Genomic DNA, 11,945 nt, shown 5'->3' with positions numbered 1-11,945 from the left:
GCGCGGTCTCGCGCTTGTTCCCTCCACGGATGACGGAGAGGGGGCGGGAGAGAGGGACACACCTCAGTGCGTGTCATCGCAAGGGTACACTGCCCCCCCCCCCCTTTTAAACACGCATCCACACCGCCGCTGCACGCACATGCGTTTCTGCGTTTCTCTGCGTCGGCGCTGCAGTCGTGCCACGACGTGGATGCTCTTTCCTTCTTCCCCTCAATGCCGCCACATCCTGCACTGCTGCCCCTTGGCCTGCCTCCACCGCAGCGGGCAGGATTGGCTCTTCCTCTCAAGCCGTCGTGTTACTTCACCCCGCTTTCTCGTTTCTACTCGCTTTCTCCCCCCCTTCCCCTGTCAGCCGTATCGTCAGTGTAGCAACACGGCGTGCTAGTGTGTGGAGCAGGCGGAGGTCTTCGCCACTACCGCGATTGCGCAAAAAATTGTGACCGCCAAACCCACACGAGGCATGTACAACGGCGTAGAGGCTGTTTCGATTAAGGGTACCGGGCTGAGCGGCTATGTTCAGCGCAGCCGCGTGAACGTGTCGGCAGCGGGCCGCGCGCCCGTTGAGGAGGGCACGATGGCAGCCGAGGGCGGGTCGTCCATCAACCCTCTCGAGCAGCGCCGCGCGCAGGGCGAGAACCGCGAGATGGCGGCGCGGCTTGAGTCTCATCACGCTTTGCGCGAGGTGCGGCTGCGCGTCTTGCTCTACCGCGAGGAGCGTCAGGCGGCTGGGATTGACGCCGCCACGGTCGAGCGCGAGTGCGGCGAGCTCTACGAGTCTTTGCTCGTCGCCGCCAAGGGTCGTCTGAAGGCGCAGCAGAAGGCAGAGAACGCCAAGACGGCCGCGAAGTTCGCCGCCGCGTTCGGCGTAAAGTCCACAACGGCGACGACCGCCGCAGGCAGCGGCAGCGCGTTCAGCCGCTCAGTGCAGGAGGCGGAGAAGCGCCGCAGCGAAGACGAGCGGCGCTCTCGCCAGGAGGCTCAACTCGTCGAGCATCTGAAGCGTATGCGCAGCGAGGCCAGCAATGCGGCAGCGCCGTAGAGATGCGGGCATCTTTGATCCACGCTACCGGGATGTAACGACGGGGTGGAGTAGGGGTGGGCATTTCGCAGCTCTCTCAGCTGCCCAGACTACTCTTTGCAGTTGAGGGGGCTACGCTGCGTTGGCCCCCTCCCCCCCTCTCTCTCTCTCTCTGTGGCTACGCGCCTCTCTTCTCCTGTCTCCTTCCTCTTCCTCCCCTATTGTGTTACGGCTACTGTGCACTCCCCCCCCGTTCAGCGCCTCGTGGCCGCGGAACTCCTCGTAAGCACCTGACGCCTCTGATAATGCACGTGGGGTACGTACCTAGCACTCTCACATGACACCGACGCCCTCCTGCTTCGCTCCCTTAATCTTCCGCGTCTTCTGTCGGCCTAACTGTCGGCTCCTCATTTTACCCTGCTGCTACTACTGCTGCTGCTGCTGCTGCTCTTCCCTCTTTCTGTCCCCGCCTCCCTACTCAACCCCCTCTTCGCTATGCGGCGTATCCAACGGGCTTCTGCACACCCCACGTACGCGTGCGTGTGTGGGTGTGTGCCTCTTCAGCTTTCTCTTACTACTGGAGTGTCTATATCACTCCCTCGCCTTTCTTCCCTCATCTCGCTCGCTCTCTCAGAGACAGGCCGGACAGGCACACAGACGTGCCGAGTATTCGCATACACGTGCAATCCCTCCCGCGCACAGTTGGCTGTCGAGGCGTTGATTTTTAGGCCACTCTCTTCTGGGGCATCTCCCTCTTTCCATTGTAGGAACTTTTTGTGCTTCGACCACCCCACCCACGGTGCTCCTCTTTCCCCTTCTCCCCGTCCCGTGCTGTCTTTGGGTGCGACGCCCCACACACCTACACGGGTGGCGAGGTGCCTCTGCTGTGCCTCTGCGTGTCTCTCGCTCGACTGCTGCGCTGCCTACCCCCCCACGCATGGGGGCACCTGCGCACCGACACAGACGTGCGATGGACTTCTTTGCTCTTTTATGCGCCCTGATACCGCAGAAGTGCGTGCCCCCCTTCCTATAGCAGCGACGCGCTGGCTCGTACTTCTCGTTCTCCACGATTCAGCAGATGACGGAAGCAGGCGGCAGTTGCGGTGGCAACGGGGTCGGCGGTGACGACGAGGCCATCACGCGCTTAGTGGTGAACGTTCCAGAGGCCGATTGGGCGACGATCGACTGCTTCAGCAGCTACACGGAGGCGGCAGAGCGGGCCGCGATGCGGCGTCGCCATACCATACCATCTACCACTCACTCGCCATACGGAGAGAAGCGTCCCGCGTACAGCTTCCAGGGGGAGGCTTTCTTAGCAGCCTTGGCGTGCGGAATCGCGCTCGGCTGCCTCGGCGTCATCAGCGACGCGTGTGCGCGTTGGGTGAGCGCCTTCCGCAGTGGGATTTGCGCGAACTTTTTCTGGCTGGATCGCAGCCTGTGTTGCGTCGACAGCAACGAGTGCGATGAGTACTACTCCTGGGGCGAATTCTTTCTCGGCCGCGACAACCACGTCGTCGCGTTTGTTGACTTCGTCATGTATGTCGGCTTCTCCACCCTGGCGGCAGTCACGGCGGCGTACCTGTGCAAGACCTACGCCCCCTATGCCTCTGGCGGTGGCATTGCGGAGGTGAAGACGATCGTGTCGGGCTACCACGTCAAGCGGTACCTTGGTGGCTGGACACTCATCACGAAGGTCGTGGCCATGTGCTTTTCTACAGGGTCCGGCTTGACGGTGGGGAAGGAGGGCCCCTTTGTCCACATCGGCGCCTGCGTCGGCGGCATCATCTCCGGAGCCTTTCCGAGCTATCAGCAGGAGACCAAAGAGCGCGAACTCATTACCGCCGGCGCGGGCGGTGGCATGGCCGTCGCCTTTGGTGCCCCCGTCGGCGGCGTCATTTTCGCCTTGGAGGATGTCTCCACATCGTACAACTTCAAGGCCCTCATGGCTGCACTCATCTGCGGCGTGACGGCGGTGCTTTTCCAGTCACGCGTGGATCTCTGGCACACCGGCTGCATTGTGCAGTTCAGCATCAACTACCGGCACAACTGGCACTTCTTTGAGCTCCCCATGTTTGCGGTGATCGGGTGCTTTGGCGGGTTCATGGGGTCCACCTTCAGCGTTATCAATCTGCACATCTGCCGGTGGCGCAAGAAGCATGTGAAGCAGTGGCGACTCGCCGAGGTGACTGTCGTGGCTGCCATCACTGGTGTCGTGAACTTCTTGACGCCATACAGCTCCGGTGGCATGCTGGAGCTGCTCGGCGACTGCTTCCAGGACTGCACTCCAGATTCCAGCATCGAGATGTGTGAGGGCAGCGACGTGCGCGCCTTTTTCTCCCTTCTCGTCACCGCCACGGCGAAGTTTGCCATGTTCACGTACACCGTTGGCACATTCCTGCCCGCCGGCATCCTTGTGCCGTCACTCACGATCGGCGCTCTGTACGGCCGCGCTTTCGGTATGATGTTTCGCTCGCTGCAGGAAACCTACGCAGGCTCGTATATCTTCACGGAGTGCTACCACCAGGACCTGTGCGTCATCCCTGGCGTGTACGCGATTGTAGGCGCGGCTGCTATGCTGACCGGCGTCACCCACATGACCATCTGCCTAGCGATTATCATGTTCGAGCTCACAGGCTCGCTAGAGTACATGGTTCCCATCATTGTAGGGATCCTCTGCGCCAAAGCGGCTGGCGAGGCGGTCGGGGTGAAGGGCACGTACGAGATCGTCATCGAGGAGAACAAGTTGCCCTACCTCGACCCAAAGAAAGAGTTCTACCTTGACTTCTCTGCCAAGGACGTCTACAAGAACAAACAGTTCACCGTCCTGACAGCGTACGGACTGCAGGTGCGCGACATCAACGAGCTCGTCACAAGGATGAACGTTACCGGCTTCCCGGTGGTCGAGTCGGCCAGTGACACGACGCTGCTCGGCTACGCGCCTACAAAGAAGATGATGCGGGCGATTCAGGTGGCTGCGGTGCGCAACAGAGACGTGAGCCTAAGCACGTACATTCGCTTCAAGACAGCACCGTCCAACTCGCAAGACCCAAACTTTCTTGAGGTGAACCTAACGAACGTCCTAGAGAGCTGCCTGCTGCAGGTGGAGCCGGAGTGCTCCGTGAAGAAGCTGCTGTACCTCTTCAAGTCCCTCGGCACCCACCACATCGTCGTCTGCCGCTACGCGAAATTCGAGGGCTTTATTAGCAAGAAGGATTTCATTAACTTCATGCGCGTCAAGGAGCGCGAGGAGAACATGGAGGACGATGAGCTGGAGCGAGAGCGGCGTGAGCTAGCGCGACAGCGGCGTCGTCGCGAAGTGGCAACCGCAGTGATCGACAGGACGACGACGGCTAGTGCCGTCCGTGCGACTGCCCACCACCGCTGAGAGCGGGTGATAGTAGTGGTGAGGCGGCCGTCCATGCGGTAGCGCCAGCATTAGTGCCGCTAGCGCCATCGTCGCTGCTGCTCCTCGCCTGTGGTTTCGATTGCATTCTGTCCTCCTCTTTGCTTCCCCCGTCTCCCTACTGTTGCGCCTCCCTCGTAATGGCGGATTTTATTATCTCTGTGCTTGTGTTAAACCTCACGCTCGCTACTTCGCCTTAGTCAACCCCCCTCCTCTTCTTCTTCCGTTCTGCGTGCGCCAGTGCTCTCTCTTGCCCACGGCGCCGTAGAACGAGACGACGGAGCAGAGGGAGAATACTCGGCCACTCTCCTCTTCCTCCTTTCTTCTCTGTGTCTTTCGCAGACATGGACACACCCCCCTCCTCCCCCCACCGCCATATCCTCATAATGGCACTCATCCACGTGAGATGTGCGGGGGGGAGGGAGTGGGGGAGGGGGAGGGGGAGGGGGCTCTCCACGTTGAGCACCAGGCACAGGCGCGCGCTCGCCCTTCCGGGTCTCTCTCTTTTTTGTTTCTCGGCCTGCGCGCTGGTGATGCTCCTTTCCCTACTTATCACTGACCCCCCTCCTCTCCCCCCCCCCTCTCCCCCCCCCCTCTCTCCCCCTTCCCTTCTGTCGCTCATCTGCCGATGCGCTTGCCGCGGATCAACGGCGTCGTTGAGCGCCTGCGCTAGTCTTGCTCGACGTCAGTGTGATTGCTCTGCTCCAAGGCTCAAGTGAGGGGTCGGACGAGATCTGCACGCCACTTTCGTTGTTTCCTTCGATTTATAAAAAAAAGGGCAATTGAGAGAGAAGAGGGGAGTCGCTTCCACCAATCTCTCTCTGTCTCCATCTGTGTCTAGGAGAGGGAGCTGCACACGTGCCTGCGTTCATGTGTCATTGACGTCACACACCTTCGCTGAGGAGTGTCTTTTTCACATTTTGTGCTTCGCCTCCCTGCCCCACCTACACACCTAGCGAGGCCTACAGACACACGCGTACACCTGCGCTTATATGCAAACTCGCCGAGGTCTGCGCAGTACTAAAGTACGAGCAGCTGGAGCGGGGGGGAGGGTGTGTCTGTACAGCCAGCCACTCCTCATCGAGGCTGCTGCAACCCGCTGCGTGTGCGTGTGTGCGCATCCTCGCTGCCCCGACTGTTGTTGCTCAACGCGTGTGGCTCATCTCATCTGCTGCAGGGGCAGTCGTTCCCCCCCACCGACGCCCACCCGATTCCCAAAGGTGCGCATACGCAAGGCAGTTGCGCGCTGCTGGTGCGGGCGAATGGGAAACTGCTGTGGGTCCGTCTCGGACAATGGCATTGCCTCCACCTCACCACGTCCCTCCCCTCCACGTCGTCGTAGGTGGCCGGGCTTAACAGGAAGCGCTACCGGGAGCGAAAAAACGATGCGGAAGCAGCGCAACGGGCTCAAGTTTACGCCGCTGGCTGTGACCAACATGCCGTTTTTCATGAGCAGAGGTAAGGCCAGCAGCAAGCCTATCCACGGCACCGCCGTCGTCACCGCTCTGCCGACCGCCTCATTGATGGACGGTGATGCCGCCACCCTCGCTACCCCTATACACAAACAGGGCGTGCACGTCATAACCACAACACCGCATGGCGCCAGCGCCGGCGGCTTTGATCTGCTCATGCCTGATCTGTTTAGCGTCTCCGCTTCCTCGTTCTCGGCGCTGCTCGAGAGCTTCGACATGGGCAACCACTCTGAGGGCAGTATTAGCACCTGTCGGGACGAGGAGGGACAGAGCTCGCTGGTGGAGGTGAGCCAACCAACGCAGAGCTTGAGAGGCAATACACACATGCACTCAGATATGGACATGACGAGCGAATGGGAGCTGCTGTCGTTTGACCGCACTGGCCGGCGGTCGGAGCGTTGGGGTTGCAGTGGGCTGGACCACAGCCGACTGCATCAACTGATCATCCGCGAGGCTGAGGTGCGTGCGTCGCTGACGGTCGTGTACATGAATCTGCATCAGCAGCTTCTCTTGCATCTCACCAAGGAGCGGCTCATCGCGGTGCACCTCGGCATGCTGCAGAGGTACCAGTCCGAGTGGACGGTGCAATGCATGTGTTGGATCATGGCGTTAGAGAGCGTGGTGCGGGAAGGAGTGGCACGCGAGTGGTGGGCGGAGCGGGCCGTTCTAGTGCGCCGAGTTGGGTCCTCTAGGGTTTCCCCGTCACCATCGTCGTTGACACGCGACGACGCGATGCCCGGCACTGCAGACAGCCACGTGGTGAAGCGGCAGGACAGTTTGCCCCACGTACTGAATTTGTACACGACTGCAGACTTGACCCCCAGCGAGGGGGCTGCGGAGGACGATACGTGGAGCATGCGCAGTCAGTCCATGCGCGCCTTTTCCTCGCCTGCCCCGTCTGCCCTGCATCAGCAGCAGCAGCAGCAGCAGCTCTCGGCACTTAGTGGGTCGCGATCCGCGTCTGCAGAGCTTACTGCCGGCCTTCATTCGGTCCCTCGAGTTAGTGCACGACGTGCCTCGTCTTCTGTGTCGTCGTCTGCATCGGGCCTCCGTTCACCTTTGCTCACGAGGAGTGTGACCGCTGCGCAGCAAGCCCAGCGCTACAGGATAGTGCGAGGGCCGCAGCTACCCGTTGGCGAGGGGCATCCGCGAGCGCTGGGAGCCTGCGTCTGTGTACCAGAGGCTGATGCGTGAGGAAGACGTGTGTTTCCGTCGCTGGCCGAGTCCAACTCAGATTGCACGGGTGATTCTTCTTCTCCGCACCTCAGGCTTTTGTTGTCCTCCTCGCTTACTCTCGCCCACAGACCCAAGGACGCAGGCGCGGTCCTGTAGAGATCGCCAGGCCTGCCGTCATCTTCGTGTCCCACTCGCTTCCCCCCCCTCCCCTTCCCCCATCCGTCTCCACCTCCTCCGCCTCTTATCGTTATCTGCTCACGCGCTCTCCGCGCTGCTCAACACTCCGCCCACACCCGCTGGCCGTCTGTGCCGACGTTTTTAGGTTGTCGTGTTTTCGATACTCGCGCGTCATTTGCTGCCGCCATCATCGTCCCCCTCTTCTTCCCTCGCTCCCTCTCCTCTGCCATTTTTTCCTCGTGAGGGGCGAGAGGGGGGGGGAGAAGAGGGGTGGGCGAGTCGGCGGAGTGGGGTCTCCCCGCGCAGGTGTGTGGTGGGGGTGTGCACGGGCGCAGTTTCAGCGGTGAGGGTGGAGTGTTTGTTGGGTTGCCGGCGCGTGTCGGTGTGTCGCCTCTCCTCCGTTGTTGTTTTCGTGTCTTTTTTTTCGTTGACTTTCCAATCGGGGATGTCTTCCCTCCTGTGCGTGTGTGTGTGTGTGTGTGTGTGTGCGTGTGCGTGTGCGTGTGTGTGTGTGTGTGTGTGTGTGTGTGTGCGTGTGTGTGTGTGTGTGTGTGTGTGTGTGTGTGTGTGCGTGTGTGTGTGTGTGTGTGTGTGTGTGTGTGCGTGTGCGTGTGCGTGTGCGTGTTTCCTTGTCGCGCTGTCTCCCTCTCACTTTCGTCTACCAAATATTCGCCCCGTTGCTGCCGTCTCAGCTCTGGGCTGCCCGGCAGGCAGGCAGGCAGGCAGGCACTCCTCTCTGCGTTTGTGTGCGTCGATTGGCGCGTGTTTGGCGCGCTTCTTCGCCCCCCTTTTTATTCCCTCCTTTTTTCTTTTCTTCTTCTCTCTCGGTAATTTTCATCCCTTTCGCGGCACCACATCGCACCCCTTCCCGTGACATGGGTGGACGCGGAGGCTGCAGAGACAGCGAGCCTTCCTCCTCCTCCTCCAGGCAACAACACCGTCCTGGAGCACCGCCCCCGACGATGCAAACACGCGAGCGCTGTGTAGCCCAGCTGGCATGGCGTATCGCATCCGAGCAAGTCATCCCGACGTCAGAGAAGCACGCGGGATCGACGGGAAGGGCGCGAGGAGGTGCATGACGATCAGCGCCAAAGCGCATGCGTGCGAGACATGCGGCGTCTCCTACATCCGACCGCGTGAACTGAGGAGGCATAGGTGCCGGGTGCATGGCGAGAGCACCCCGAAGCACACCGCCGAGTTCACCAGACGCCGATGTGGAGAGCTTCCACCCCAAATTATGAAATGCCGCCGCGACTCGAAGTGGCTCAGGGAGAAGTATGTCATACAGCCAGGCTGCAGGACCTCAGAGGGCCCTGGCCTGAGGCTGGCCGACTTCCTCGCTGAGCTCATCCGGCATGCGCCCAGACCAGCGCCTGTTACCCGCACGACCGACGCCACCACTTGTGCCCTCCAGCCGGACCCTGGATGCTGCCCGCTTGGATAAGGGCATGGAGTCCACCCGAGTCTGTCTGGCGCCAACCGCGCAGCACGCACCGCAAGAAAGGACGAGGAAGGACAGGAGGAGTCCGTTAGACGCGTGGCCCGCCTTCAGTGGGTCGCGGGGGGGGGGCTCCTCCCGGACGGCCAGGATTAGGCCGCAGTGCCGCGGAGGCGCGGGTGTGCTGTGACTGCGTGCGCGCCTGTTGGTCGACTCGTTTGCGGTCCAATGGGCCCGTTGACCGGAACCGAAGCATGTGTGTTCTCTTTTTCCTCTGCGGACCGCTTGATGGGCAGGCCATGGCGAGGGTGGCGTTGTTGCCAGCTGCTGCTGAGTGTCGAGGAATGGACGGAAGGATAAGGGTTGGCCCCTCCTCGCCCGTGCCTGCCCTCGTCCACACTGGCAGTCCCACCCAGGCGTATACCGCTGCCGGCTGTGCTTGTGCATTGTTGGTCATGGGCAAACACACACATGGTAGATGAAACGGCATGTGGAGGAAAAAGGCGCCCGTCTACGAATGCGCCTCAGCGGCTCAGCAGAGCAGCAGCGTCGACGCACATGCGCAAACTCATGAGGCGGCTACATTATTTGTGTGCTTTGCGGCGCTGCAGAGGCCCTTCATTGAAGTTTTGGACCACTCTTGCTGGGACGTGAGTGATACCCCCGACCTCTTCTCTATCTCGTCTCCATCTTTCCCCTCTCTGCATCTCACGCACCCCTTCAACACGCACCGCGTGTGTGCACAGCGGGTCCCCCACCCTATGGAAAAGAGAGCGAGACACCAGCCCTACTATCCCTCTTCTTCCTCTCTCTGGCGAGCTATGTCTGTTAGCTTAGAGTCTCTTCTGCACCAACCCGTGTGCTGCCACTTGGCACACGGTGAGGAATACCGCGGCCAACTCGAGGCGCTAGACGGCAGCTTCGATGTCGTCCTGTCGCGGTGCACGCGGAGCCGCGCCTCGCCAAGGCAGCCGGCCGAGCCCCTTGTCTTTGTGCGCGGCGAGAACATCATCTACATCGGCTTCGACGAGTCATTCGGGGGCGAAGGCGGGGCCACGTCGTGAGGTGTGCAGCCTCGTCCCCCCCTCCTCTGCTGTTTCGTCTAGCCCTGTTGCGACTCAGCAGGGGAAGACGGAGAGAAGGGGCAGAGCCTGTGAGAGTAGCATAATAAGTGTCCTCCCGTTGCAGCGGCTGAGGTGGTCAGTGAGCGCAGCAGCCGTGCGCCCGTGAGCCTACACGTCGCCCGCGCGGTCTCCTCCCTCCCCCCTCTCCCCCGCATTCCCTCCCACACATGTCTCCGCGTCTTGTGCGCTCACCGCGAGCCCAAAGGGTAAAAAGAGAAGCGTGAGGCGTTTAAGCACCGCTGCAGTGCAATCATGGACATACTCACGAGCCATTCAGGGGGCCGATTCACGCGTAGCCGCACAGCGTGTCTTCTGTGCACTGAGCCAGCTTGCGTCGACGCCCCTCCCCCCCGTGCGCACGGTGTGAAACCAATGCGACTCGGACAGGGACGGAGCTGGTTCGTTGCCCTCCTTGCTGCCGCCTTTGCACGTGATGCCCGTCTCTCTCTCTTTCTCTCTCTCTTTTTCTTGTCCGTGACGCACCTCGTGTCCACCAGTCACCCGCCCCCCCTTTCCCCCTCTTCCTCCCCCTCTCCCTTGTTGGCTCGCTTCACGGATGTGCCCTCTGATGACAGCCTGGCGCCGGTGTGGAATCGACTGTGTGACTACAGGCGTGTGCGCGTGTTGTGGCTAAGCATTTACAACCACTCATCCATCCATTCCTTCTCTCGCGTAACCACGACTACTTGCTGAGCCTCCGCTTGCTGACTCTCCTCTTCCTTCGTTCTTTTGACTTGGCCCGGCGACTTCGACGTGGCGCCGGCTGCCCATCATGGCGCTGCCAGGTGTATCGCACTATGAGCGGATACCCACGCGGACCAAGATCCAGTTCTTCTGGATCTCTATGCTGACGATGGGCTTTGCTTATCAGTTTCTCAAGATGACGGTGCTACGTGTGCAGCCGAAGCGTGAGGAGCAGATGTATTTGCACATTCAAAAGGTGTACGGAGACAACGTTCCGGAGGAGCTGCTGAGGCGTGCAAAGCGCCAGCGCGAGGCGCAAGACGCGCTGGCGCTGACAAACATGCTGCGCACCCCAACGCCTGGTCAGACATCGAACGCACTGCAGAACGAGCTCGACCCTCGCGCCCTCATCAGTCTCAGGAGCTGGAACGGGCATTAGCGCGCTTTCTCTCTCTACTGCTGTTTTCCTCTCGTTGGGTAAAGGTGGCAGGCGCACACAGAGAGGCGTGTGCACGTAAGCGCGTCCTCTGCACACCTGTGATGATCTTCTTAGTGCCTGTTGTCTCACTCTGCTGCTGTGTAACTCCGTGAAGCAGAGCACAAGGTAAAGAACTCAAAATCGAACCCAAGATGCGTCCTTGACGGCGCCGCCGCTTCTCCACCCGTGTGTCCGTGCTCGAGTATCTCGAGTGAGTTGGCACGACCGTCGAGAAGCATACGATGGGCATTGGCTGTCAGCTGGACCTCTGCCATCTCTCCTTCCTCGCCCCCCCCCCCTTATACCCACAACGGGCCTCACATTCTCCCCTCCCCCTTCTGCATGCGTGTCTGTGTGTGCGGGCACGCTCATTCCGACGGGCACCTCTGCATGCAGATGGTGAGAATGCCGTACTGTCGCTCTCTCTCTCCTTGTGTGTGTGTGTGTGTGTGTGTGTGCATTCAGCCTTTTTCCCATCCGCTCCCCCTTCTCTTTGGTCTCCCTTCTCGGCTACGTGTTGCGATCTCGCACATTCATCATCATCTTCTCGCGTGGAGTGCGGCGTCAGAACGCTTCTCGGGTAACGCACTGTGCGACGGCTCTATAGACACGTGCTCGGCACGGCGCTTCGCACACCCTTCTCTTATACACTCGCAAGCCCCCCTCCTCCCCCACCACACACACACACATGAAGATAGTTGTTCACGTGCGAGAGAAGATCATTCCGCTTCAGTGCGGCGATGGTACGCAGGAGGTCGTGTGGCTCGGCAACGCCGCTCTGATACACTACGACGCCTCCTTTGGCAAGCGCTTCGGCCCGCCGGTGTTGATTCACAAGGAAGGCGGTGTGCCGTGCGACTTGGGGGCCCGCGTGTGCGACCTGCTGGAGGATGGGCAGCATGTCTTCATCACACTCGAGTGTGACAGAGCGGAGTAGAGGTGGGGTAGCGCATCGTGGAAGAGAGAAAGGGCATT

General features: G+C 60.8%; 6 protein-coding genes across 6 annotated transcripts; all 6 read left to right on the top strand.

The window, feature by feature from the left end:
* Positions 1–460: 460 nt before the first annotated feature.
* On the top strand, positions 461–1,039 carry LBRM_01_0220 (conserved hypothetical protein; the record flags this gene model as incomplete). The annotated part of the gene is made up of 1 exon (XM_001561413.1): positions 461–1,039. The coding sequence occupies one exon, from the start codon at positions 461–463 to the stop codon at positions 1,037–1,039; it is 579 nt and encodes a 192-aa protein (XP_001561463.1).
* A 1,057-nt stretch (positions 1,040–2,096) lies between these two features.
* On the top strand, positions 2,097–4,403 carry LBRM_01_0210 (putative CLC-type chloride channel; the record flags this gene model as incomplete). Its single annotated transcript, XM_001561412.1, has 1 exon — positions 2,097–4,403. The coding sequence occupies one exon, from the start codon at positions 2,097–2,099 to the stop codon at positions 4,401–4,403; it is 2,307 nt and encodes a 768-aa protein (XP_001561462.1).
* A 1,280-nt stretch (positions 4,404–5,683) lies between these two features.
* Positions 5,684–7,087, top strand: LBRM_01_0200 (conserved hypothetical protein; the record flags this gene model as incomplete). The annotated part of the gene is made up of 1 exon (XM_001561411.1): positions 5,684–7,087. The coding sequence occupies one exon, from the start codon at positions 5,684–5,686 to the stop codon at positions 7,085–7,087; it is 1,404 nt and encodes a 467-aa protein (XP_001561461.1).
* A 2,418-nt stretch (positions 7,088–9,505) lies between these two features.
* LBRM_01_0190 (conserved hypothetical protein) lies at positions 9,506–9,748 on the top strand (the record flags this gene model as incomplete). Its single annotated transcript, XM_001561410.1, has 1 exon — positions 9,506–9,748. One exon carries the CDS (start codon positions 9,506–9,508, stop codon positions 9,746–9,748), a length of 243 nt encoding a protein of 80 aa, XP_001561460.1.
* An 832-nt stretch (positions 9,749–10,580) lies between these two features.
* On the top strand, positions 10,581–10,931 carry LBRM_01_0180 (conserved hypothetical protein; the record flags this gene model as incomplete). The annotated part of the gene is made up of 1 exon (XM_001561409.2): positions 10,581–10,931. The coding sequence occupies one exon, from the start codon at positions 10,581–10,583 to the stop codon at positions 10,929–10,931; it is 351 nt and encodes a 116-aa protein (XP_001561459.1).
* Positions 10,932–11,658: 727 nt separating this feature from the next.
* Positions 11,659–11,907, top strand: LBRM_01_0170 (conserved hypothetical protein; the record flags this gene model as incomplete). Its single annotated transcript, XM_001561408.1, has 1 exon — positions 11,659–11,907. The coding sequence occupies one exon, from the start codon at positions 11,659–11,661 to the stop codon at positions 11,905–11,907; it is 249 nt and encodes an 82-aa protein (XP_001561458.1).
* Positions 11,908–11,945: the final 38 nt, after the last annotated feature.

Source organism: Leishmania braziliensis, chromosome 1 (assembly GCF_000002845.2).
Source record: "Leishmania braziliensis MHOM/BR/75/M2904 complete genome, chromosome 1".
Classification (NCBI taxonomy): Eukaryota; Euglenozoa; class Kinetoplastea; order Trypanosomatida; family Trypanosomatidae; genus Leishmania; species Leishmania braziliensis.
Note: the sequence above shows the minus strand (reverse complement) of the source record. Positions and strands in the feature narration are given on the sequence as shown.